At 41.9% G+C, this 27,067-nt stretch overlaps 1 protein-coding gene across 1 annotated transcript; it reads right to left on the reverse strand.

The window, feature by feature from the left end:
* Positions 1-202: 202 nt before the first annotated feature.
* NR4A3 (nuclear receptor subfamily 4 group A member 3) lies at positions 203-27,061 on the reverse strand. Its single transcript, XM_010708621.3, has 7 exons — positions 25,397-27,061; positions 24,389-25,275; positions 22,406-22,535; positions 21,281-21,453; positions 16,002-16,201; positions 14,598-14,776; positions 203-5,350 (listed from the first exon to the last, which is right to left on the reverse strand). Exons 1-7 carry the CDS (start codon positions 25,632-25,634, stop codon positions 5,088-5,090), a joined length of 2,070 nt encoding a protein of 689 aa, XP_010706923.1. The 5' UTR covers positions 25,635-27,061; the 3' UTR covers positions 203-5,087.
* Positions 27,062-27,067: the final 6 nt, after the last annotated feature.

Genomic DNA, 27,067 nt, shown 5'->3' on the forward strand with positions numbered 1-27,067 from the left:
GCTTTTCTGAGTTAAAGTCAAGAATCTCATCCAGTTTTCACAGCCACATCACAACCTCCCATATTCAAATTTCTTCTGTAACCCAATGCAGCCAAAACATCCCATGTTGTGAATATAAAAGTAAGGGTGTTTAAAAAAAAAAAAATAAAAGAATTAATGCTATGCTGAAAGTGTTTCCATAGAGTAAATGAGTTTCCTTAGCTCACATTTGACAAATTGCTGTATTTGGAATTCTCACAAATGTAGGTCAGGCAGGGGTACAATTCTCAAAGATATCATCAACTGTTAAGAATTTGATTAATTGACTCCACATTTATTCAATTACTGCATCAATAGTTTGGCATTTTCAAAAGTTAATCTTTTTTATTCATTAGTAATTATTATTTAACCCATATCTTGTAATATTCCTGATGATCAGCTCCATTCATTTAATAAAGAACAGCTAAGTAGCTCCTTTCCAAATACTGCCTAGCTTGCATCACATCTTCCAAACTTGGGATCGAGCAGGATTTTGAAGTCTGATGGATGACAGGGCACCACTTATGCACACAGCGCAGACCAGATCAGTTGGAATACATGGATCATTTTGAATTCTGTAATGCTTTTGTTGTGTTTGTATAAAATTGCCTCAGGAAAGAAAAGGCAATCAGAATCAGAGCATTCACTGGCCACTAGCTCAGCCAGCTGAGGTTTTTACTCACAGCTCTGAGTGAAATGCTGCCTGCCCTTGGGCATGACAGTCTATATACTACTCCTTTTCTCTTGAGTTTTCTCCTTTCTACTTTTTCTGTTTGGATGGAACTTCCCTGGGTGAGTACTGTAGGTGCAAATTGGGGTAGCTACGAAGCAGGGTCCTGATCTCTGCTGTGGCCTCTAGGTGTTGCTATAATACAAATAATTAATCAAACAATATTTCATAGTATCCATAGAGGGAGTTGCCAATTTTTGTCAGACATGCTTAATTATGTACAATCAAATCTCTTTCTCTCCCTTCTCTGCATCAAAACTGAAATTTGAGCTCTATATATTGGACAAATGAACCTGAATGTGAGAAGCAACGGTAGGAAAACTGTAGAAAGAGATTTGGCTCGCCTCTAATTACAGTCACTCATTTTGGGGTGCCTTGAGGCCTCCTGTCTAAGGATGATCCCTACTGGGTGAGGATCCTGACTCAGCCCAGGCTCCCAGGGCATCGTGTCGCTTTGTGGGGATGCAGCCACTGACATGGTGATTCAGGAATACAAGCACATGAGGCACACATAAGGATATGAGTTTAGGTGGTCTAGATTGGGGCTGATATCTAGGGACACAATTTATGGTCCCCCCATTAACTACAGATTGAAATACAGGCAAGCTACTGAGGATAATCTTTGTCTAGAGTTAGGGTAGTATGGTTAGGTTGCAGTTGGACTTGATGATCTTTAAGGTCTTTTCCACCCTGAACAATTCTATGATTCTATGATTAGAATTCATACCCTGGGCAGGGTTTGTCAGTAGATCTGCGTGTTTTACCTTGCAGGACTATTATGCAAAACTCCTCGACATACCAACTAGGTATTTTAAGAACAGTGGTCAAATTTTTAAAATAAGCCATTAAAAAAAAGAAAAAAGAAAAAGATTTGGAAGAGTTTGCACATCCCTTTGCTTTGCTGCATTTCCAAAGAACAATCTGCCAATCTTGCAACCTACCACAGCTCATCGCTTGGTGCCACCTCCAGCTGAGCAAGTTCTGCAGGAGTTTGGCCGAGGGTCAGGTGCCTCTCAGAACTGCTTAGAAAATGGATTTATAGTTAAACAGTTTTGTCTGCTGGGGGATAAGTCATCCCTCCTGCAAAGCAAGGGCAGGGGAAGGAGGAGAGCTGTCTGCACACAGAAATTGCTGTGTGTTCCCACTGGGGCCTGGTTCTACCAGGGCAGGAGACGGGATCAGAGCTCGGTCCACTTTCTAGCCAGACATGCATGCTGTGGGTTGGCTACAGCCGTCCCCTCCCTCCCTTGGGGCTGTCATCATTTGCAAGTTAATTACAACTTTTTGCTGACATGGAGAAGTGCAGTGAGGAGAGGGAGGTCTCTACAACAGGGCTTCCATGACAGCCATGGACAGGAGCTAATCGAGGCTGGGTAACCAGGCACTGTGGGTCTCACTGTATTTATATGAAAGCTCTTTTAACCTAAGGACTAGCCATTAAGCTGCCAGTGTTCTTAAGCATCCTTCACCAATTTTTCCACTCTAAAGACTCAAGTACACAATTTTTTAATGTTTTATAAATGATAAAAAATTCACATCAGATTTTAACAGAATTAAGCATACTTATTCAACACACATGGGGCCTCTGAAAAAAACGTTATTCAATTTAATAATTTTAATTTACATTGTATATGTACAAGAGCGTTTCTTTCAACCCACAGGTTAACACCACAAAAAGGAAAAAAAAAAAAAAAAGGAAAAAGAAGAAAGTACTGCAGTTAGCGGAGTGAAGAAACTCTTGAAACACTGTTGTCTGAAACAAAAGCAAGGCACTCTCCCTTAACACCTGATATATTCCTGAATTCTGCCTAGAAAAAGGCATGTTCACACTGAGAGAGCTGTGAGGAAGGTAGGAGATTTATTCTGCATTAATTCTTCTTTCACCATCGTGATCTGTCACTGGCTGCACTCTACGATGGGTCTGTGCACTGGAGTTGAAATGAAGGACGGTTTGGTAGGTGACGGGAATGGGAGAGTATCACAGTTAAGACTATCCATGGAAGACTGAAGCACACCGGCTACATGAAATCTCACGTGGGGCTCTGGACCTGCTCCCTCCATTCACATCCCACTGAATAAATAAACTTCGCCCAACAAAAAGCAATTTCACTGTTCTGTGCTGAAAACTCAGTGGAAGGGCCCACTCACAAGGAGCGCCCAGGACCCCTTCACTGATGCTCAGCGCCTGGCAGGCTCTGTCCCTAGGCAGAAGTGATTTCCCAAGGGACCTTGTGTCTGACACAAGGAGACAAAGGTAAACATACTTTCTGATTCAGCTTCTGTATGTTTTTGTTATGCGCACATGTGTGTGATTGTGTGTATATATATATATGTATATATATATATATATTTAGTATATACAAAAGCAAGTTCAGTCAAAATATATTTGTCTTGCTGGTCAGGCTTGTTACAGCAACCTACAAGAAACATTAGCTTCTCTGATATTTAATTATGCTATTATGTTTGCACATAAGCTTAAAAGTCAATACAAAAAGCAATACTTTTCCAAATATTATCTGCAGGTAAACCAGAAATATTAACTATAGTGATTAGAAGTCTGTTTCCCTATTGACACTACTATAAATCTTGATATAAGAATAATTTTTTCATAAAAGCACATCCAAACATAGTAAGTGATAAAATACCAGATTACTATTTGAAAACCATACAGTGACTCGATATCTGGGTTATCCTTTGCAGCAATTAGGCAATTCATTTGGCATCTGTTTGATTGTATAATTTAATTTCCATATAAACAGCATAGTTTAAAAAAAGACAAAAGCTAGAATGTTTAAAGCTAACAAAAGATACAGTGACATCAGGTTGACATTCAAAAATTTCCTTAGCAAAATGACCAACAAAATTTTGACTTAATACAGTGCATATAAAGTTTTTTTTAGAACTAAAATCTTTAAATATTATTTGAATTTAGCAAAACATGAGCAAGATTTTAATATCAAAGTGCTAAACAGTACTGCCTTAGAAGTCACTGCAAATGAACTGTAAAATAGCTCTGCTTGTGATCTGACAGATATTTTATATACAAATGGTTAATAAAAAGACACGCGCACGCTCACGCACACACACACACAAATATAGGTATATACATATATATATATACACATTATATATATGTATATAGTTTTCCAACTGGTGTATCTGAGTCAGTGTGAACACCCCATTTCCTTATCGTGTGTAACAGGGCTCCTACGAGCTGGCAGTCATTGCAATAAATACAGGCAAAGCCAATACAATATACCATGCATACAAACGTTTATACAAATAAAGACACTATGCAACAAATTATTTCATATTAATATGGCATCAACAGTATAAACATACAAAAAGGAGTACGAACACGGAATGTTTAAACGCAGCTCACTATATCCTTCCTAGCACTTACATTCATACTATTTTACAAGACTTGCTTGTTCTTGAAACCCATCGTGCGTCTGTTTACTAACCAGGTACTTCTGTTAAAGTCTAAAGGCAAACTATCCCTGATGCTGACCCTGTGCGCTCCAGCCACTACTTACTCGCATTTCCTTGTCTAGGGAACAACTGAGCCGCGGTCGTTCCCGTGTCTCCCACAGACATTTGTCAGTAAGTCACGCTACACGGAGTCAAGTTTGGAAAACTCTGTCATGTAAGTTAGTGCACGTCAATTTCTCACTTGGTTTCTTCCTTTTATTTTCATATTAAAATAAATTAGTTAATAAACAAGACTTAGTAAGACAGCACTTTAAAAAATTGCACTTGAACATGGGAGCTAACAGCCATCGTCATTTTGCTATATTGGATTTATGTGAAATGTTCAATTGAATGTACTTTGTTAAAAAAGTGAGATTTTTGTTTCGATTGTGCTGATGTATGTGCCCTTGATGCAGGAAGTATGCTAAAGGTATCCTCACAAAACACATACTACCTTGGCAAACAACTATTTGCTGTTCTTGATTTCAAACACACAGCTTCTACCACTGTATTCCTCATGTCCCATGAGGTGTTAAACAACAAGTTTGAAACAGTCGTGTTAACCTTTTACTGCTGCTGGGATAGCATTGTCCAAAAGTGCCATATTAGCCGTTTAAAAAACCCAAGTCACGCACACACACACACACACAAATAACCCAAAAAAAAAAAAAGGAAAACAAAGAACACAACCCCAAAACAGTAAGCCAGTAAGTTTTAGGCCTCATGTTGTAAGGACAAAGCGCCAGAAAAGACCTCATTTTAGAGCTGGAGCTGCTTTTCTGTTAAGTGAGGGCAGAAATGTTAGCAGTAAGTCATGATCCGTTTGCCTGCTCTGGTGGGCATTTGCCTTTCAGGAGGGTGGCTGGACTCAGAAGGGCAAAGTATCCAGAAACAGCCTGTCGATAATGGAAGGGGCTGGCACCAAGTCTTCCAGTTTCAGGTAAAAGATGCGCTGCAGTCCCAGTGTGCAGAGAGAACGCAAGTCAGCAAGAACACCCAGTACCTTAGGCTCTGCGGACTCGAGCGGCTGTCCTTTGTTTTGGCAACTGAAAGTTAAGTGATCTTTCAAACTGCTTGTGATCTTGTTGCATAGCTCTTCCACTTTCTTTGGTTCTTTTAAGCCATGTCGTTCTGCGCAAGAGAAAAAACAGACATGTCAGCATCCCTACTTCAAGTGGAGAGGACTCATTTGCTTCAGTGTAACTGTGTGCTCTGGTAATCGAAGCAAAAGATGCTTCAAAAAGTGTATGATTTCTTTGAACAGTTCGGGTTATACAATATCAGTTAACCTTTTTGTCACACAAAATAAGAGATGATAAGCGCCCGTTTCTTTTTAGCTGCTAAAATGGGTAACAGAGATGCTCAATCATGACTGAAATTCTAGTATAATGCGTCCGAATATTCTGTGTATCTCATATAATTTCTGTGATAGGAGATAGAATTAATTGGGTGATTTTCCAGCAAAACTATCACAGGAGGTGTTTTGGAGATTTCTGTGCTTCCCCACCAGTTGTGAATGCTCAATAACTATGGCAACCATTATTTATTCAGTGAATTCAAGTGGCGATCGATATCCTTAGCCAGCTTCATCAGCGCCAGGCCCAGAATTCCACCAGGAATTTGCAAACACTCCTATAAGAAACTAAAAGCAACTCGCCATCCTTTGTTATTTTGATCAGCTCCTGCTTTTTAACTTATTCTTCTTTAAAAGGCTCAAAATAAAAACAGCCTGGAAGTTAACTATTTTGCTTTGAGTAAGAAGTGCCTAAAGTGAAAAGGCTGCTATGTTATCCATCACAAAAAAATCTCAACATTCCTAAAAGCAAGGGAAGCCACAGCTTGTCCCCATTTGAATAGCTTTTTAAAATGCTACAATGCTGCTAAATACATCCCCAGTTCTTTAAGCTTAGGTGCAATGAATCAGATTTGTCATTCATTCAAAGCTGGCTTTTTATTAGTACATGAGAGAGATAATTTCATGTTGTTTGCTATCAAGCTTTAGTGGATGAATTAATTTAACATTTCAGAAGAAGGATCTCAAATAATTTCGTGGCCTTTTGATTTTTCCTTTGACTTGGAAATTCACAGATAAGTAAGAAGTGGCTTCACAACAAAGTGCTCTCCACTTACATGCAAAACAGCATTAGACTGGATAGAGTAGTCTAAGATAACACAGGTTAAATTAATTTTAGTCAACTACAGATGGAAAAAGCAGTGATATACCAGGATGAGCAGTGAGGGATCGTGGCATTTCTTCTGTTTGATTCATCTGAAGCTGTCTGCCTGCCCCATTCTTCTCCCCCACCCCTGGCAGCCACGGGCTATGTTGTGCCCATTGCCCCAAGTCCTGCTCCTTTCTCTTTACTCCAGGAGGAGGTAGCAGTAGATACTTTCTCTGTCCACCCCCCGATGAACACTGGAAAGAGCATAGTCTTCTTTTCTTCCAGAAGCAGGCACAGCAGTGCCTTGCCCTGACTTGTGTGTATGAACTACTCATGCCTTCCCTCACTGACATTTTTGGCTAGATGCTCTTGACAAACCAATAAAACAGATGGAATTCAATGAAGGCAGTCAGAAATGGAAAGGTCTGATTTTCCAGTGATTTTCACCCCTTTTACACTTTTTCAACTTTACTGACTTATGCAAAGATATCTCCTGAAAAATACTAGTTTGGGATCAGAACCAGGAGGCACACACATACATCTCTGGCCAGAAGGTGAAGCAATGAAGTACCATCAACCTGCTCTGCTGCTTCAGAGCAATGCTCATCCAAGCAGCAGCATCTGCTTCAGACATCTTTTTCACCTTGAAGGAATAAAAAACTTGGGTATCCTAAGTGCTTTGTTTACATTAAAACATGAGGAGTCAATGAATATTTAAAGCCTTTCCAGTAAATGTTGAGTAGTGTAATTATGTAAACCTTAACTACACAGGTCACTAGGAGTAAATACTTAGCCAGATTCTGCCATTAAAAATCTTGGGGGATAAATATTTTATACAAATTTAAAAAGCTGTAGGTTGTTGTCGGTTTGATGTTTTTTTTATACCTCTAGCCCACTGAGAATCTGCAGGACATGAAGTCAATCTTGTGGTCTTTGAAAAGTTTCCATCTTTTAATCGGTTCTGATGTTGTTTCCTGGCTATGTAAGTGAAGATATCTTTATAGATCTACAGAGCTGAAATACCAGAGTGGATCCAACTCTGACTTCAGAATAGCAAAGCACATTTTCAAACCAGTTTCTCAGTAGATGTGTATGTTGCGAGAGAGTATGATGATCTCTGGCTTTTGAGCATACAGCAATGTTGTTAACATTTCAAGTAAGAACTAAACAGTTTTTGTCTTACACGGACAAGTTCAAAAGGTTTCATGAACAAATTATGTCTTTGACGTCTAGCCATGAAGCATGTCAATGCAAAATATAGTATGTGCATAGACTGTAATATTAGCAGACTTACTTTAAATAACAAAATCAAGGAAATGCAGGAGTAAGACATGCTACAACCTCGATCTGCTCTTTGGTCCTACAACATGAAAGCAGTCTCCAACAAACAAGATTGTCTTCCCCTGCACAAATTGCCCACGTGAGTGTTTGATGTTTGCTCTGTCTCTACAGATGTCATTTCTTACAACTGGAACTGCTTCAGTGATAGAAGGGGTTTGCAGACTCCAATCCTTAAGGCATCCCTTCAGGGCCCATAAAGTCAAAGCCATCTGCTTGGAAGCCTCTCTGCTAATAATGGGCACTTTGCCCTAGCACAGCCATTGCAAGCTGGTCATTACCTCTCAGGTAGGCTTGAAGAGCCTTGGGTCTAAGTCACATCAAAGATTTAAGTTTAATAGTTAGGGTTCAAATAACAGGAAACAAGTTTTCTTGCCTTTTCCACACAACCAGTGACAGTCTTTCTTAATTAACCTGCAGGTAGCAAAATGAGGCACCTGTGGGTAGGTGCCCTGTCTCTGAAGTTAATGGTCTCCTAATCATTTGTGGTATTCCACAGAATGTTCCTATCCACACATAACTGAGAAGGCCAAGATTTATCCCAAGAAAGACAGCTAGTCAAAACCAATAGATTTTCTCTAATCGATCGAGAAGGTGTGTAAATATTATTGTATTCAGACTTTCTTATAGGGACAATTAAAAAGGCATGGATAAAGTGAATATAGGATTTTTCAGCCTCGTGGTTTAGGATACCATTGATTTTTGCAAGAAAAACGGTGATTTATGGCAAAGATGCTCTCCATAAGCCTGTCAAAATGATTCATTGGAAGTCTTGCTTTTAAAGCTCTACAAACTTAGCAGCTCATTCTGGCAAAGTGAACACGGCAAGTTTCTTACACCTTTCTCCTTTTCCCACACACAATTTCCGGGAATCTTGATGTAATTCTGTCCTATAATTATGCTGATCAGCAAAAACTTCATAAGAAGAGAGTCAAAGAGCAGGAAAAGCAGTCACCAGCTGTGCCAGTCCTTTCCCTGGTCTCTGTCTTAGGGCAGATGATATCAGGGCCAGGCAGATTTGGTGCTACCTTTATGAAAAACACTCAAAAAATACAAGTGTTTTGAAGATCTTGAGTAGCTGAGAGACCCTTAGGCTCTGCGCTCTGTGTCAGGGCAGGTCAGTTTTAGCTTTAATTAATTCTGAAGTGTCAGAAACAGTCCTGACAGAAATGCAGCAGATTAATGGTACAGACTTAAAATAGGCCTCTTGATTGTCTCGGTTTCAATACAATTATCTGATTTTCTCTTCCCCCTTCACAATCCTCTTCCCCTTCTCTAACTCAAAGAAACACCAGGCTCTGTTGCCTACAGCTTTCTGATTGCCATACACATGCTTGGCTGTACAGCAAGGCAGCAGCTTGACAGACCCAGGAGCATCCTGCCACATGCACCCTGCCTAACTTTCAGGGACTTCACAAAGGTCCCAGGCTGTGGGCACAGACTTCTGAGCTCCTTCTACCATCAATGCAAAGACAAATGTATTGGAAGACAGTTTGGAATTGAGGTGGGTGAACCACCTTTAAGAGGTGATCTGTATTCTTCTGGGCAAAGAACCTAAATTTAGGTGAGCTGAATGACCAGAGAGGACACCACAGTGTGCTCCCTTCTTTAGGAAAACCACAACTTAACGCAGGCCACCAGGAGCTTCCAGGAGGAAAGAGTTTTTGCCTCATCAAAAGAGTGGGAGAGGAGAAGGAGGAGTGAGTGCTTCACATCAGATGCTGACAGTATTTCCCTCGTCAAAGTGGAGAGGGGAAGGCAGACAATGCAATCTGGAGGGTTTTTTTTTATAAGCGGCTCTCCTACACTCCTCCAGTCTGCCACCTGCTCGTATATAGACCCAGCACGCAAAGCACCCACTCCGGAGAATCCTGGCAATGGGACTGAGGGTATCTGCTGCTGAAGAGGAGGTGAGCCTTTCCCCCCGTGGAAAGTCAGACAGATCCATATGCAGAAGGGAACTGCAGCAGCCAGACCCTTTTTGGCCAGCCCAGAGTCATTAGTATTTCTTGGTATGACTGATGATGCTAAAAACTCTGTTTGTAAACTGCAAGGGAGAGCTCAGCAGCAGGAAGACAAATATAAACTCACCATTAATTGAAACCTCACAATATTCTTCAGTGTTCCAGTGCCAATCTAACAAAGCAGTAAGAGTGTGAATAAGCCTAGTATATACAGTGGCTCTGAACTGGTCTGTAAAATACTTAAATTAAAACATATGCCAAAAGAGCTTGGCTAAATTAGGGTGAGAATGCTCTGTGCTCAGCAGCATCCCACTGAGACTGTCAAGTGGGCAAAACAATAATATTTGGATGTGGACAGAGAAAGGAAGAGGCAGAAAGGAAAAGAGAATCAACAAGATAGAGAAAGAAAACACAAGCAGTTTTAGAGGGAGCACAAATTTGTGACTAAGAGTGAGCCCTTCAGATGATCTTCCCTGTAATCTCAATCCTTCTATTTTGACATTGGTAGAAAAGCATTATTAGTGACCATTCAGGAAGTTAAGGGAGTATTTTAAACAATAGTCCAAGCTCATATCTGATCTGTTCTGCAAATCTTCACCATCAACACAGTGTAAGAATTAGAGAAAGTCCAGCATGAAGTGGTTGTACAGAAACACTTGTGATCTGTACAACCTACTAAACTAACAGATGTCATCATCATGAAACTAGGGACAGAGCCTTTCCCTCCATGTTGGCACTCTTCTTTAGCTCATTATATCCTACATCCCAACAGAAAGAATAGGACAGAATGCATTTTTTGCTTTCAGGGGGATGTGGGGTGAGTGTCTTCTAATTACTTTTTTCTGGCTGGTGCTCAGAGCACTGCTGATGTGCTCTGGAGGAAGTTGTGTCCAACCCTTCTTAACCAACTGAAGGAAGTAAAAAAGGAGAAGAGAGACAGAGAGAGGAAGATCCTAAAGGAGTACCTTAAAGAAAAAAAATATGCTATGACATTAGGGAATTTTAACTGTTTGCAAGCCACTCACAATAAACCAAGTGTCATTGCTTTCATTCCGGATGCTCTTTCCAGCTAATCTCCTATCTGAAAGAACTTGAAAATTCAGCAGGACTCTGACATGGTTCTTTTCTTTTTATGGGACTCGCTGGAAATTCCCAGTAAAGATCAAATAAACAGGAAAAGCACAAATATATGGATTTGCTAATGGATGCAAATTTACAAAATCTTTTCCTGTTTATCTTATGCTATGCATACCACCAGCTTTATTCAAAGTAAGCAGAGAATTAGTGAATACTGTGATATTCAATAGGTCTCCTGCTGTTCTAATCAAGATTACTGAACAGAAAAAATGCTTGTATATGCCGATAACCATGCATCATATACTGTGACCTGCAGCTGCAGTTGAGATAGTTACAGGGCTTTGGAAGTACCACGATTGTTACTGAGGAGCTGATTTGATATCCCAAAATGAGAGATCAGCCCTCAGCACCTTGGGACATTGGGAACAACGGGATGTCTTTTACTCCCCACACAACGTGTTACATTTATCCCCTTCTCCTTTACTGGGAGAGAGATGTTTGTTGTTCCCGCCACCCTCACAGAACAGCAAATGTATGAAAGCAAGTAGTGGCTTCTCTTACTTTCCTCCTTCACCAATACTTTCGATGACTACAAGAGGTTTTGTTTCCTAAGAGCATGTCCTTGTTTGGTCTATGGAGAGCACTCATGAAATCAAGCTGAACAAACAGGTCATCGTTCTCAGAAGCATATACTGTACTAAGAACGAGAATTCTTAGATCTGCTGCTACCTAAGGTGCTGTACAGTATTTAAACCAGCTATGATTGTTACACATCATTTTCTCTTCTTGGCTGAGCATTCAAGTCATGAAAAATTGACAAATGTAAAATAAGAACTGGAGCAACTTTTGTAATAATGAAGAAAATGTTGTTTAAGCCAACAGTTTGTTGTGCAGCACTTCTAATAAAAGCAAACAACTAAATTCACAAAACTGCAAATGACCTCAACACAAAAGACAGTGACACTCAGTAGTTGGATATCCTATATTCCTGTGAAAAGGTCATTCTCTCTTGCTCTAACTCACAGGAGGATCTGAACCAGGGTTTACTATCTTCTGCCTCCAACAGTTCAGTACAGGAAAGAAGCGTCTTCTCTGTAGGATAAACAATGGCACTAAAACATCCACCTGAATCTAAGCCTAGACTCAAAAAAGTCACTTAAAATGTTCAACAGATACCTGATTTCCAAAATTTATCTTTGTCACTCTTTCTTTTTGGTAGGACTATCTGAAAGAAGCATCTGACTTGTCATACTCAAAATGTCAAGAGAAGACAAGGATGCCATTTCTCATGGGCAAATCTCAAGGGTTTCCTGATTACGAACATTACAAATACACAACTGCTGAGAAATTCGCAAAAGAACCACCACCTCAGCATTTAGTGATCAGCTAAAGCTACCTGATTTCCTCTTTCATTTTCCATTTCTTAATATTCATCTTTATACAGTACCATCCATTTTCAGGTAGCCAAATTTCTGACTGAGTCCCTAAATGCCCTGAGAGATCTTAAACCTGTGAATATAAATCACTAGACACAGGAGCCTTGATCTAATTTAGATTTCATGGAGTGGTACTCTCTTCTGAGAGCAAATCAGCAGAGATATTCTGGCATTGTGACATAAAAGAATAAACAGAAAACTATATGAATTTTAAGCACCATCTCATACAGGGGAGAAAATCACAGAATCACAGAATCATAGGGGTTGGAAGGGACATCTGGAGCATCTAGTCCAACCCTCTTCTAAAGTAGGGTGCACAAGAAATCAAGTAAAAAAGTTACAAATACAGAAAATAGAAAACCTTAAGGCTGTTAGGGACAGAAATGCTCTCCTTCTAAAAGCATTCTATTTATTTAGAAACTTTGAGAAAAACAGTATAAGACAGCAAACTCCTGAAAGGGCTGTTAGCAATGAAAGGAAGGATTGTGGGGCTTTATCAATGAAAAAATATTTCTATTAAATACTGTATGGTGATCTGAACCAGCCACTGGACAACCTGGACTCTTTAAAGACAACCAAATAGTGTCTGACTCAACAAAAAGCAGGACATGGCTTTGTAAAGAGAAAAAAACTTTTCATCCTACAGAACAGCCTTATCTATAGTCAGACTGATTGTTTGCAGGGGCTCCTCTTTATCTACCTATATCCTCTCAGTCTCCAGAAAGGTAATCAACAACAAGCTCCATCATCTTTGTCTACCTAAAAAGACATATCAAATATATCAGATATTACCTAAATCAACGACAAGCACTGTACATATGTGAGCATATATGTCTGTGTGTACATATACGTGGAGAGAGATAGTAACTGTCTTTGATTTACAGATACCTAAATACACACACATAAACGTTTTATATATAGGTATGTACATACACACACATATGTATTTATAATACATATATATAAGTACGTATGCTTGCGTGTGACCTCTGAATAAGGAAGTCAAAAATAAGTTGGGAACATTCTTTATGAGTTTAACATATCATTCATTTTGAATTTTTTTTTCATGTGGAACAAAGCACCCCCAAATTATTCTGGACTTAAGAGTTTTATCAAAGAAAGCAGAATCTGGACCTTAACATATCCTTTCCAAACTGCAGAAAAAAACAAATGTAAGTTAATTAAAACCTTAGAATACTTCTAGCAATAAGCAAAGCGTTTGTGCTACAACAAATATAAGCAAAGCCCTCTCTCAAACAAGAGGGAAGTATACTACCTAAATTCTGAAGCCAAAAATTTAGCCCTACAAATGTCAGTGGGAATTGGTCATTGTACAAATTTTTGAATTTGCCACTGAGCATCTTATGTCAGTGTGTCCCAAGCATCAACTCATCCAAAGGAAAACTGCATCTGATTTAGTTGAGGCTACCACCTGCAAATTGGTAGTTGCCTAAAACGCAAGAGGAAATCAATATCCACCCCATCAGAGCTCCTAGCATTCCCGGGCAGACTCAGCTTGAGGCAGGCTGAGGTGCTGGCTCATGCTGTCATCACACCTCCACACCTTTCCGCTAGCACCTTTTCTGAAACGAGAGCCAGGCTTTCCGCTGCTCTGATGAGCTCCTGTGGCTCATCAGACACCCTCACTCCTAGCACTCCTTACTCCACTGCCTCCCCAGCTGTGCCTCCTAAATTATCAAAAGCCCAAAGTACGAAGTGTGTGCTTCAAGGGGCTTTGTTGGTTCAGGGATACTTCATAACATTATGCTCCTCTGTTTTGTACTTCCTAGTCAGATTTGGCAGGTTCTTACTTTAGCTGCTGGCTGTTCACCCCACCAGGCAGAAGGGGAGATATGGTCACATATCTTGGCACACCCAAAAGCTTTTGTAAAGCTGCAGAAGAGATCTTTTCTCTCATTTTTCTCCAATTTTTCTCTCTCAACAAATCAGAACATAGAATACATACAGTAGCTTGGCTTCCAAAAGCAGCACTCTTTCAGGCACCGTGCTATACTAGCCACCTAGCTTCTAGCCCTCAAGCCACCCTCATGTTAGTATTCCCTTGCAGAAGACTTTCCTCTGGTGATTTGCTGTTTTCCAGGAATTCAGCAAGGATTTTAAAAGATTTTTGTAGGAGCTACTTAGTTTGCCTGGAAGCAGTTTGACTTTTAGAGACAATTCCAAGAAAACAATGAAAACAAGAAGAAATAGATAGTCAGACTGCAGTTTAATAGATGTATCTGATGGTCTAATGTTATAGCCTACAATTTCATGGAGGTCATTTCAACACTTAAAAATTGCAATTACTTTATCCAGAATGTTGCTAAGTTAACTGAAATTGCTTGAATCTACGCTAAGTAAAGCACGAGTCTGAAGCATTATATAACAAAGGAACACTTACCTGTTATCATAGTTAGAGCTGATAAACTTGCTAAGGCTGGGATATCAAGGTTAAGGCTCTTTAAGTTTAAGGAAAAGTCTTTAATAGAGTCGAGCCACTCCCCAAATCCACGAAGGCACTGAAGTCTATGAAGCACAAGTCCATTGCAGAATACAAACTTATCCTCAGCAGTATCAGACCTCAAAGAAAAATAATTGAAAAAATTAGAGACGCATCTTCAACTTTACAGCAAAATGCATAACCAGTATTGAAGCGTCTGTCATTTAAAATCCAAGGCACATTATCCTGAGACATATGTGGGCATTCACGTTTGACAATATGCTTCTCCCTTGGGGCAAAAGTACAACAAACAAGCTTCTATGATTGCTTACTTTGTAGAGTTATAACCCTGAGGTTAGCTGTAGCATGTGGTGTAGACTGTCTAATTAGTTAAGATTTTGGTCCTGCCCAAAGGCATAAACAGAGAAGACATTTTACATTAAACACTGTATGTTTGAATCGCAGTAATACTACGTGCGTGCATTTTGAAATGAAAAATTAATAAAAGCTGAGGAGAGATGGGGTTCTGCAACTCTCAGCACTTACTTAGTCTGATCTGCGTTTATCATATTGTAAAAATTAATAGAGAAAAAAACAATGGAAAACACATGCAATAATGCACAATAAACACAATATAATATACTCTTTTAAGTGAGAACCTATCGCAAGAGTGATGTTACTGCCAGGTTCTCTCTCCTCCCACTCCCCATTGCCAGTATCCCTGTTAAGAGCTACATGCAAAGGTCATTTTCGACCTAAAGAAGCAAGGCATAATTCAAATCACCAGTGTGGAATTTCTCCAGTCCCTGGAAGTGTCTTTGGTGAAATATCTTAACTGGTGCCAGGCTGACAGCCAGCACCTTTCTCTGTTGAGTGACTTGGTATTAAGGTAAAAAATAATTTGAACAAGATTTTAAAGCTCCTTTATCCCTTTCAACAACAGACTACAAAGATGCACATGTGTGGAAAAAAAAAAAAAGGAAAAAAAGGAGAAGCTTCAATACTAAAAGTGCTTTTATATAGTTTATGCTGATGAATATGAAGCAAAGTTGTTCAAACTGTACCCAAGGATCAATTTTGATTTCTACGGAAGAAGAGGATGTGGTATATCAAATAAAAAGAAGTGCATTAGTGAGAAATATGCTCCCTTTTAAAATCACTGCCTTATTTTTTCTGCAGCGTAAAACAAATTCTACATCATCTCCTGTGGATGCAGACACTGTTGATATTTTCTGTTATCATTTTTTTTGTTTGTTCGTTTTTTGCAATTGACAGCATTCCAGTGTATCACTATATTTGATCCTAAGAATGTGCAGATGAGTGATTTTTCACATCAGCTGGAGTGGAAATGAAAGAAATAGTTACCTGATGGAGAGTCTTAGTACAAACAGCTCCAAAAAAGCTGATTCTATGAGTAATGTCTGATCTTCTTTTGGGAGGTCAGTAAATCCCGGAATTTTTTCTGCCCAGCCTCTGGATATGTCAATGGAGGCAGTCAGAAGATTATAGAACTGTTGTACATGTTCTGCATCTGTGCCTGCAGCAGCCTGATCGGTGGAACAGTACTGAAAGAAAAAACACAGAAAGCAGCATTACAACATGACATGCATTTCAGGGCATCCTGAGGAGCATATGGTGCTACCTTCCTAACAACGCTTCCTTCTGCAGCAACGCTGGCACAAGCATCCAAGGCACACTGAGCAGGTCTCTGTCTATCTACCTGCTTAGCTACCTGGAGGCATTTTGCTATTCAGATGTATATTGCAAAGACATTTCCACAATTAGAGAAATTGTTTGAAATTTATAAGTAATATGCAATATTTATCACATTTTGCAAGTAGCTCCATGCTATTAGCAAACAGAAACAGCAATCTGGTGGGGAGGATAATTTCAACCACAATAAAGGAGGAACATTATTTAGCTTACTGCAATTAAACATTTTTCCCATTGATGAATTTGTCTCAGTACGTCCAAAATGCAGATTTCTTCCCCAGCTTCTCAAATTGCATTTTATCAGACAGTGATAGAGACACGCAAGATAAATCATCTTTTATCTGACACGTGCAGCACGGCTTCATTTGAATACAGAACTGGTTGAAAGTAAACCAGCTGCCCCGTATCACCTCTTATCCTGCATAGAGAAGCATTTCAGGCTCAGGAGAACCTATTATCCCACTGATTCAGCCATAACTCTTCCAAACAATCGCCCGACAGCCCCAGCTTGCAGAACTTCCCTGTGACCTCCGGTAGCTCCCTCCCTGCTCTCTCTCACTTCCTCAGCACCAGATCCCTGTCACTCCTGGGGCACTGTTCTTTTTGAGAGAAAATGTAATAGGAGTTTTGGTGGCTTAGTCTGATTCTGTGCTTGGAGAGTAACAGCAACCTGCCCATCAGGCATCGTGTGGGGTATTTCTGGGAGGGACTCCTTATGAGCCCTGCCTCTGAGACTCAGCCAGGGAAAGGATGGGATCATCTTCATTAGTGCACACCCAAGGTTGGAAGCTACTTTCCACACACAGTTAGACCTGAGCCCATCAGCCTGAAGGTATTCCTAGCAGCCCAAGTCAGAGGGGAAGAAGAAGGACCCACGTCTCCTCTCCACTGAGCATGGTGGGAGCCTGGAAGGATCTTACTACAGGCATACCCCTTTGGCTGCATGTATCACCCAACAAACTCTGTGCAGGACAGAGAGGGGGGAACAGCAAGCAGATCCTCTTGAGTAGGCATCCTGTTCTCTGCCTGCCCTAGTTGGAGCTGTTCGCTGTTGGTAGGACAGAGTTGCACAGTCAGATTGATTGTTGAACCACAGCAAAGACATGAGAAGTCCTAGAAACCTCTGGCCACATGTGGGCTGTCGGTGCTCACATGGAGACAAATTCTGCCACAGCCACTCTGAAGGAGGACAGAGTTGCAAGAAGGGGGATGAAATATCCAGAAGATGGGAAACAGCAGTAGAAAATTTGTACACTGCAAGAGGCTCATCTCTTCAGTCCTCCACCTGAAAGAAGCTGATGAGGAAGCTCAAGCAGTGCAAAACACTACTCCTGGCAGTGGACTGCAGCACAATGCACTGGGGAACAGTTAGTGGGTGGAAAAAGATGGTATGCAGAGACCTTGCAGCCCCTAGTAATGAAGCTAAAATAGTGAATGTGAGGTGGTGGGCTTGTCCACTGTGTGGTCTTCAGCTCCTCAAACTCTAGAAGATCTGCCCTGCTGTGCAGGAGCTGAGATAACTCCTTTCTATATGAGAAAATAGCAAATGTGGGCTGATGGAAATTCCTGCCTTGCCTACAAGTAGTGTTAAGGTAAGACACATTCTTGATCCTCTGATCAATGAAAAGGGGGGAAAAGAAAAAAGATACTACCCTAAATTAACCCAAAATATAACACATTGCAAATTGGTGTAATGATGTCAGGTATTAACTTCTTCTCAAGAATTATAAAGTAAGCAAAAGTAAGACGAAGTTTTAATATTGTCCAGCAAAGCTCAATGCTGCATTATGTCACATAACTGAATGCTACAGTACTGTATACCCCACGTGGGCCACTTAATTAAATTGAATGCACCAAAAATAAATAAATAAATAAATAAATAAAAATTAACCTGCATATGTTATTATAGTTCAGCCCATGAGAGCATTTTTAGAAGAAAGGTAAAAACTATAAGGAATTATGTAGTTTTGAACTGCTATAATATGTCACTGCTTGCTACACAGAGTTAGCACTTACAGAGAATAGCTGAAATAAAATATTATTTACTTCCAGCAGTCTTAATGAGTGTATAAGAAGGCATAAAAAAATGTATGCTTCAGTTTTATGCACGAAAAATTTTTTTCTTCTTTTCCCTCATGATTATTTCATTGAGGAGAATCATAGAATGGGTTGGATTGGAAGGGACCTCAAAGATTATCCACTTCCAACCCCCCTGCCACAGGGATATCCCAAAAAGGGATAGCTCTGCCCTACATGGTGCTTGCTGCCCTGCTAGGAATTAAACGACACCGACTGTCTCAAGGGGGAGATTTATAAGGTATATCTAAAAGACTGATAGCTTCATAGCATGATCCAGCCCGACCCCTTGCCTACTTTTATCAGACCTCCATGGACGGCTGGAGCTACAAAAATCTAACAACGATGGTGTTGCATATTTACCATCTGATAGCCAGAAGCTAGGCTTGTTTCTCCATGCATCCACCTACCCGTCCTGTGTCAGAAGCACCAACATTTGCTACATTTTTTAGTTGGGGATTGGGGTGGGATCATTGTCTGAATGCCCCACCAAAAAATAAATACCTCCATTTAAATTGGTGGCTGCTTTGCCTGAAGAAGGACGGCAAGGTACAGGGTCTGCTTCTCATCTCACTTACTGAGAAGTCTAAACCCATGGAATTGTACCAGTGAAACAGGTGTGAGACCTGACCACGGCCCTTGGCCTTTAAAAAGTTCATAAACCAAATTCTGTTCCTAGCAATTGCTTTTTGAAACCAAGTACCTAAATATACCATTGCTGTGGGCTGGTAAGTTAAAACCAGTGCTGAAATGAGAAGTAGCCATGTTCTCAACAGAACTGGTTCCACTGTGTTTTGCTTTAAAATGTATGGATTATGCAATTTAATTTTGTTGTTTTGGTGTAGATGGTTGCATTTGTTTGGAGGGAAGAAACGTACATTCCTCTCCGAAACTCTTATCTGTATTTTTGCAACAGTCAAGACGTTGCAGACATCTTGCAAACATGAAGACCATGCTAAACATTAAGGTCGTGATTATGGAAGCGTTAGGACTGACTCCAAGCCAGGCTTTCAGATCCACCCATTTGTGGTGCACGGCAGGGTCACAGCCGAGCAGAGCATGCCGCAAGCCCGTCCTTACAGGTACAGTGTCCTTCACACTAGTTTTGAGTGTTACAGTGGGATTCCAGCATGTTTCTGCTAGTTAATCTCAGTGTCTACTCAGCAGTCCTTTCTGATTGCCCTTAACTTTTTAAAGAAGTGCAAGGTTTATGAAAAGCATGTGAATCTATTGCTTTCGTTTAGCTTATTTTTTGTATTTTCAGTACTGCCGAGCATAACAGATTAGTATATATTTTAATGTTAAGAAAAACGTAGGTATTAGCGTGTCCTAACAGACAACCATACATAATCTTTTAGCTACCGAAACTAAATTAATCTGCTGTCAATCCTATGCTTTCTGTAACGACCAACAGGATTGTTCAGCAGTGAGACCTACGGACTGTTTCCATTTGAACAGCAGTAGCTGTCACAGGATAAAGAAGGAAGTCACACTAAAAAAAGTCAGTTTTCATTAAATTATTATTATTTATAATGCAAAATAATGTTGCTACTATAGGTAAATACGTGAGATTGGATAATGCTCTCATGGACTGAGCTGTCATGCTCATTTAATGCTATGGAACCCAGCAGATTCCTGTCTGAAAGCACAGCTGAACGTGGACCTCGGTGTTTGCAGAATGACCCCGGGACTCCCTGGGTAAGTTAAAGTACATGTAAATATGGGCAATGCATTCTGCCCCATAGGCTGTCAGACACTAAATTCATTCATAAAAACAATTTGTAAAATTGTTGGATTGTATACATACTGACTAGCTTGAAGAAAAGAAATTACAGCATACCTATAATTGCTAAATTATATATGTAATATATATATTAAAAAGTAATTACATATGTAAGTATATTCTAAGCTAGAAGAAAACATTTGTATATAATTACAACAAAACATATTTTAGCATTAAATATTACTTAGCAACAAGTGATAAATGGACAATGTGAATATTGTCTGAGTATAGCTGTATTTTTCACAGTCTGAGATTTAATCATATTTCATTAAGTGGAAGGAATTTGAATCTTGTTTTTCTGTAGCTATATTTTTTCTTTTCATATATTCAGCCTTCCTAAGAATGCATTTTACAAGCTACTTCTACACTATATTTTAATAACTACAGAGCAGTTTTATAAGCTTTTAAAATATACCCTATCAATATTTAAGTGGTGCACACTACACATTAAAGAACTAGGGTAAGAAAATATATAATATCTGGTGAAGCTTTGCTGATACAATCTTTTAGAATTTTGATTTAGAGGTTTGTTTCCTGAATGTGAATTTTACTTAAGAAATATTCCTGCTGGGGCATCCAAAGCAGGGCTCTGTAATCTTTTAAATAGTGGCAAATTTCCTATGATTTCAATGTAAACGGACCTATCCATTGCATGTTATTTCACACAACACTCATAGCTGCACACTCTCGAAGTTCTGTTAGATTTTAGCATGAATAACTTGAAAATTAAGATACCAGACACACGGATAGTCCTGACTTTGGGAGATTAATCAGTTGTATTGTAATCACAGCCTTTTGCAAGACAACTGCTCTACTTATCCACACAATTTGCTTTCACTCTCTCAAATATACACGGTAGATAACCTTGAATATAAGACCCTCACAGCTGCCAGCCGAATGCTGGCACACCTCCTTCCCCACCATTACCCACCCACCCAAAAGGCACGGCCAGCTGGACAAACTTCTACTCTCACCCCAATTTCACATTTCTTTTCATTTCAGCCAACCAGCTAGGAATGCAGCTCATGACTCATTTCCATGCAGAAAACAAACAAAGAAAAGGGAGACATACTCGTGAATAGTCGAGCTCCCTGGGCGTGGAGTCAGTTAAAGCTCGTACAAGGGCGTTCATCATGCTGATGGGAGGAGAAGGCGGGGAGGGCTGCGAAGGTTCCTGCTGCAGGGGGCTCTTTGGTTTGGAAGGCAGCCGACCTCTTCTCCCTTTCAGGCTGTCCGTGCGGACAACTGCACAGAAAAGAAGCGGATCGGTGGTAAGGACACGGTAAAACGACAGAGCAGCATGAGCACCTGCTTCCCCTGCGACGGCCAGCCCAGCAAAAATAAGAGCATTCTCCAATTTCAGCACATGCTGTTGATGCCTTTGATGGCAAAGAAACACAAACGGTACCAAAACTGCTTACAACCATGACCATAAGCAGCAGAATAACTGCTTCCTTGGAGCCCAGCTGTGTTTCTAGCACTCATGCTTTGTTTGCAGCACACCTATGTACCCCTATATGCACACACACAGCCCTACTGCTGAATGAAAACAGAGTGTGAAACACAAATGTCACCTGCTATATGGCAGGGCTGTTCTTTCACAGTAACTTCAGCTTTCTCAAAGCAGTCAAAAAATATGGTCACACTATATAGGCTGTATTTCCCATGTCAGTATTTGCAATAGGACTGCTCACACAATATTACTCACATACTTAAATATTTGCAGAACTGGGACTAATGAGTTGATCCAGTTTCCATTTAAATTAATTGCAAATTTACAATCAGCTCGTGGCCATGAGACAAGATCCTATGCAAAAAGGCACCCAAGACAACAAAACACCGATGCTGCAAGATAACACACGGAAGCCAAGTGTATTATTGAATGGCATTCAAAGTTCATAAAGGACACATTTTGGCCAGAGTCAAATTATCCCCTCGTGACCTTGCAATCCTTGAACTCTGGGCTCCCAGAAAGTCTAAACATGCTAAACCCACTCAACTGAGCGACAGGAAAAAAAATAGTCAATGATATGTTATTGTACAGATGCACAAATTTGAGGGGCAGCTAGGAATCTAAAATTGCCAAGTCCGTAGTAAAGACATCTATGTCCACACACGCATACACACACACACACTCACACGTGCTCGTTCAATGTAACACTGCAGCATTTGTGATAATAATAGCAGTAGCCCTCACCTTCTTTCACCATGCCGACGCTGAGACACTTCTGAAAGCGGCAGTACTGACATCTGTTACGGCGTCTCTTGTCCACCGGACAGTTCTTGTTTGCCAGACAAACATATTTTGCATTTTTCTGAACCGTCCTCTGAGAAAAGGCAATAGAAAAACAGCAAACCGAGAGTTTCGTGAGCAACTTGGAACCTGACAACATGTATTTTAATTACAACATGAAAAGCGACAGTGCAATTCATATAATTAGATAAAATTAATTTCCTAACACACTAGCCTGCAGGAAAAACAATTTTATTAGTGTTAGCTACTGACAATGAAAATCATCGAGGATTGTTCTGAAGCAAGTCTCCGGAGACAGGCAACTTTGAATGATAAAATCATATCTGAAATTACCAGGTCATCGCATCTACCTTTGGGGATTAGATTATCTCCGCTTTTAATATCCCTTTGGGAACAATTTTCTACTTGGTTCATTCCCTTGATTATTGCTGACCTTATTAAAATAAAATCAAAACGATCTGCGATGTACTTCTCCTGCTATCGCTATTGTTAGGCGAATGCCACAACAACTGGTTTGGTTGGCCATTAAAATCAGCAGGGAGAAAAGTAAAAATAGCAGAACTCCTCCAAATATGTTCAGTTAAATATTCTGGGAAAGCCGACCTGACTTTCGGGAAAAAATGGACCGAGTTATACTGTAGCCATATATGTAATTAACGCTTAAAATGGCTTACATATAACTATATATAAACTATACAGTGCATTAAAAAATTGCAAAAACCTGGTGAGCCTTGAAAGAATGTAATAGAAGTTGTCACAAAAAAAATATATTATGATGTTAGGATATTTATATATTGTTTTCGTACTTAAAGACAGCTCAGCACTGAAAGATATTAATAGGAAAGACATCAGAAGAGGATCAAATTCATCAGTTCAGCGTTCGGTATTAAATCTTTCACTGCAATTAAATTATCAGGGAAATGCTATTTTAACATTGTTCTTTTTCGAGGAGCAGCTGCAATGGACTAAATACAAGGGACACAGCAAATGCTGCTCACTGCACTTTAGAACTGAGAAAAGAAGAGTGCAGGACAAACTGTGGATCCTGCCTCCAACGAGGGACATGCACTGGATTTCCACGGAGGCAGGATCAGGCCCTCAGGAGCTGCCATTTCCAGGTTATCTGTGCTCCATTTTATAATTATTTTTAAATAACAAGCGAGTTGCAGGGGAGATGTGTATTTTAACACGTTGCCAAAGGATTATTACCAAGTAATAGTAGCAGTTATATGTATAGCAACAACAGCATAACGAGGTGAGCCCTCCCCTCCAACTATTTTGGGACTATTTTTGTTCCCATCGTAGTTAGGATATCTTTGGCAGAACAGGGGCTCAACTCCTATATGTGCTGAAAGAAATAGACTGAATCGACCCCAAATTTCATAGGTTCATAGAATTACAGAATGGTTTGGGTTGGAAGGGACCTCAAAGGCCCCCCAGCCCCACCCCCGCTATGGGCAGGGCATCTCCACACCAGCTCAGGCTGCCCAGAGCCCCATCTAACTGGGCCTTGAATTTATCAACTTTTTGAAGTCTGCTGCCCCAAAAAGTCTACCCTGAGTGCTTTGTTGGTGCTATTTCTAAAAAAAAAACAAAAACAAAAAACAAAAAAATGGAACTAAATTTGCTGAAATTATGAAGTGCCCAAATCTAAAAGCAGAAGGAATTTCAGTCTTAAAAATGTCAGCACATGGTTTCGTCTGCCTCAAAGTGGATTACTGCTGTCAGCAGTGCTTCAAAGCGACAGTGCTGGGACACCTGAGCCAAGAGCAGCACCGAGGCAGTGACCAAACACAACGTTGCCTGAGATTTCCTCGTCGTGCTGGTGCTGCTCTGGCCTTCTGAGCCACTTCTACCACTACCGATGATGGGTGCAGAGCTTGGAACCCAGGGGCGGCAGGCAGGAAGGGGAGCAGGGTGTCTCACCTTGAAGAAGCCCTTGCAGCCCTCGCAGGTCCGCACGCCGTAGTGCTGGCAGGCAGCGTTGTCCCCGCAGACGGCGCACGTGCCCTCCCCGGACGAGGAACTCCTGCTGGGCGGAGAGGGCAGCCCTCCACCACCACCACCGCTGGCCTCGCCCATGAGGCCAGAGGCGGCCGCGTTGAGGCCGAGCGGTGAGAAGGCTAAGGTGGCCGGCCGCTTGGCCAAGGGCAGCCCGTAAGAGTGGCTCTCCATGGGCGCCTGGCCGGCTGGTGATCTGTCAGAGCCCAGCGGCAAGCTCAGGGAGGCCGGGTCGTAGCACATGTGGGGGCCTGCCGGCGGCGTGTGGGGAGGAGAGTGCTTGAAGTGGAAGAGGGGGAAGCGCGGAGGCGCAGTCTTCATGGGGGCGGCCTCCATCAGGTGGCCGGGGGGCAGGCAGGTCTGTGTGGGAGGCAGCGGGGGCTCGTCCCACAGGCTCTGGTGCGGGGGGAAGCCGGGCGTGGTGGGCGTGGAGGGAGGTGACTGCTTGAAGTACATAGAGGTGCTGGGCATGCTCTCGTCCACCGAGGGGGGCAGCGAGGGCTGGTAGGTGGAGAGCCGGGCATCTTCCATCTTGATGAGGGGCCTCTGGCCGGAGGAGGCGGATTGCATTTGGTAGAGGCAGGAAGGCTTGAGCTCATAGCTGCCGGAGTAACCCTCCATGAAGGTGCTGAAGCTGGGGAGGGAGGTGGTGGCGGTGGCGGTGATCTCGGTGCTGCTCAGCTCCATGGTCAGCTTGCCATAGTCCGGGTTCATGATCTCCGAGCTGTACTCCGAGCCATACGCATAGGTCTGAGCTGCATAACTCGAACCGGGCGGCGAAGGGCTATACTGCGCTTGCACACAGGGCATATCTGCAGGGGCAAAGGGGGACGTTACAGCCAGCCCCGCAGCTCACAGCCCCACTCACTATCTCCTTCCCGACAACAAGCTGCCCGCATTTCCCAGAGCTCTGTCGGAGCCTCCCGCTCTCACCTGGAGGTGAGAAGCATAAATCAGCCCCGAGCCGCTGCCCTTCAGCAAGAAACGTGCATTGGGGGTCAGGTATTGGGGAGCAACTCCAATCTATAGCGGTGTCAGTGGGAGAAGGATCCATCTCGGGCTGCCCCAGATCCGCTGCTCCATATCCATAGGTGTCAATGAGAATTAGATAAGCAGAACGGGAACGGTTTATGGTTCTAAATCTATCCCCGTATGCGTGCGAGTGTGCCATAAGATCTTCATGAAGGGTAAACTAGATTACCAAATGCATAATATTAAAACCAATATTTGTTACAAAAGGAACACCACTGGCAGCAGGTGTCAGAGCTCAACGTATCCCTGAATTTGCAAAAATGGAAGAGAAAAAAGGATGGGTATTTCTGTTTTTATAAGATAACAGAATTGGTTTTATCCATCAGCCGTAAAAGTTAACGTGGCTCACTGAGAGCTGGGATGCTTTCAGCAAGGCAGCGCACGGCTGCAAAGACTTTGTCCTTTTCCATTTCCCACTGATGCACTGTCTCCTTTGTTGCTGACAGGAAATCGTGGCCGCAGCTCACGTGAAGTTCACCTGACCGCAGGCTGCTGCTCCGCGTCTGCAATCCAAAACCAAAGCACACGGCATGCCCGGGGTGTGCAGCCGGGGGGCACAGTGCACCCATCTGTGCCGTTACCCCAGTGAAGGAGAAGAGGAACGTGGGAAAATGTCCACCAAAATTATGTTCATTTCCTCTTAATTGTGGCAATTTGTGTTTTGTAAGCAGTTGATAAATAACTCCTGTTAAAACACAACGCCGCATTGAAAATAATGGGGTTTGCGTTAGGATTTTAAGAACGCCCTTTGCTAATGATGTTTAGACACCCACTTGAGCGTGCCATGGGAGAACCCAACCAATAGGTGCCAAACCAACTCGTAGCTCTGCTGTGCAGGTAAATGGGAACCGAACACCAGATCTCACTGTACCATCACACAGTGCTCCCATCTTTCTTCTTTTTGAGTAAACATTAAAAAGTGACAGAAGAAAAAAAAACAATAAACACCAAAAACACAAAACAGTGCCGTTTTCTACAACTGCTGCTTACAGAAAGAAAACAGCAGGACAGCGCTCTCCCAAGCCTCGCCTCCCAGCCCTGCCTATCTCCCACCATTCCTTTTCTTCCTATGGATATCTGCGCCCGTGCCAAGTCCCGCTTCTATCACCGGTTCGGCTCGAAGAGTAAATACAAAGGGAGAGCAATGCCTTGCCCTCACCTCCGCACCGCCAAGCACTGGGACAGATGCCGCCCCCCGGGGCCGCGCCGACGTGGACTCGGTGGGGGTAAAAGGGCTTTTAGCAGCTCCCAGCAGGCGCAGAGGCTGATGGAAGGCACTGGTGTGGGTGGGGGGTGTTTCTGGGCTCGCCAGAGTACGGCCTGCGTTCTGCTCAGAGCAGACTAAGAAAGCCCAAGTCTAAAATAAGTCTGACCTGGGGACAGCGAAACAGACCCTACACAAAGGTCCGCTGCGGCCACGCGGCTCCGCCTACCCCGCTGCTGCCAGCGCCTCCGCCTCGCTGACCCCAACCCAACCCTTCCTCTCGGGGCACCAACACAAATGACCCCGCGGACTCGCGGCTGTCCCTCCTTCCCCGACGCTATCACTAAAAGCCCCCACGCCGCAACGCG

This window comes from Meleagris gallopavo, chromosome 3 (genome assembly GCF_000146605.3).
Source record: "Meleagris gallopavo isolate NT-WF06-2002-E0010 breed Aviagen turkey brand Nicholas breeding stock chromosome 3, Turkey_5.1, whole genome shotgun sequence".
Classification (NCBI taxonomy): Eukaryota; Metazoa; Chordata; class Aves; order Galliformes; family Phasianidae; genus Meleagris; species Meleagris gallopavo.

Coding starts and splice junctions, on each gene's coding strand:
- NR4A3 (XM_010708621.3), bottom strand. CDS start 25,634: ATGGCACACTCGCACGCATACGGGGATAGATTTAGAACCATAAACCGT. Junction 22,536..24,388: donor GCTGCAAGGGCTTCTTCAAG/GTGAGACACCCT, acceptor GCCTTTTCTCAG/AGGACGGTTCAGAAAAATGC. Junction 21,454..22,405: donor CGTCGGCATGGTGAAAGAAG/GTGAGGGCTACT, acceptor TTTTCTGTGCAG/TTGTCCGCACGGACAGCCTG.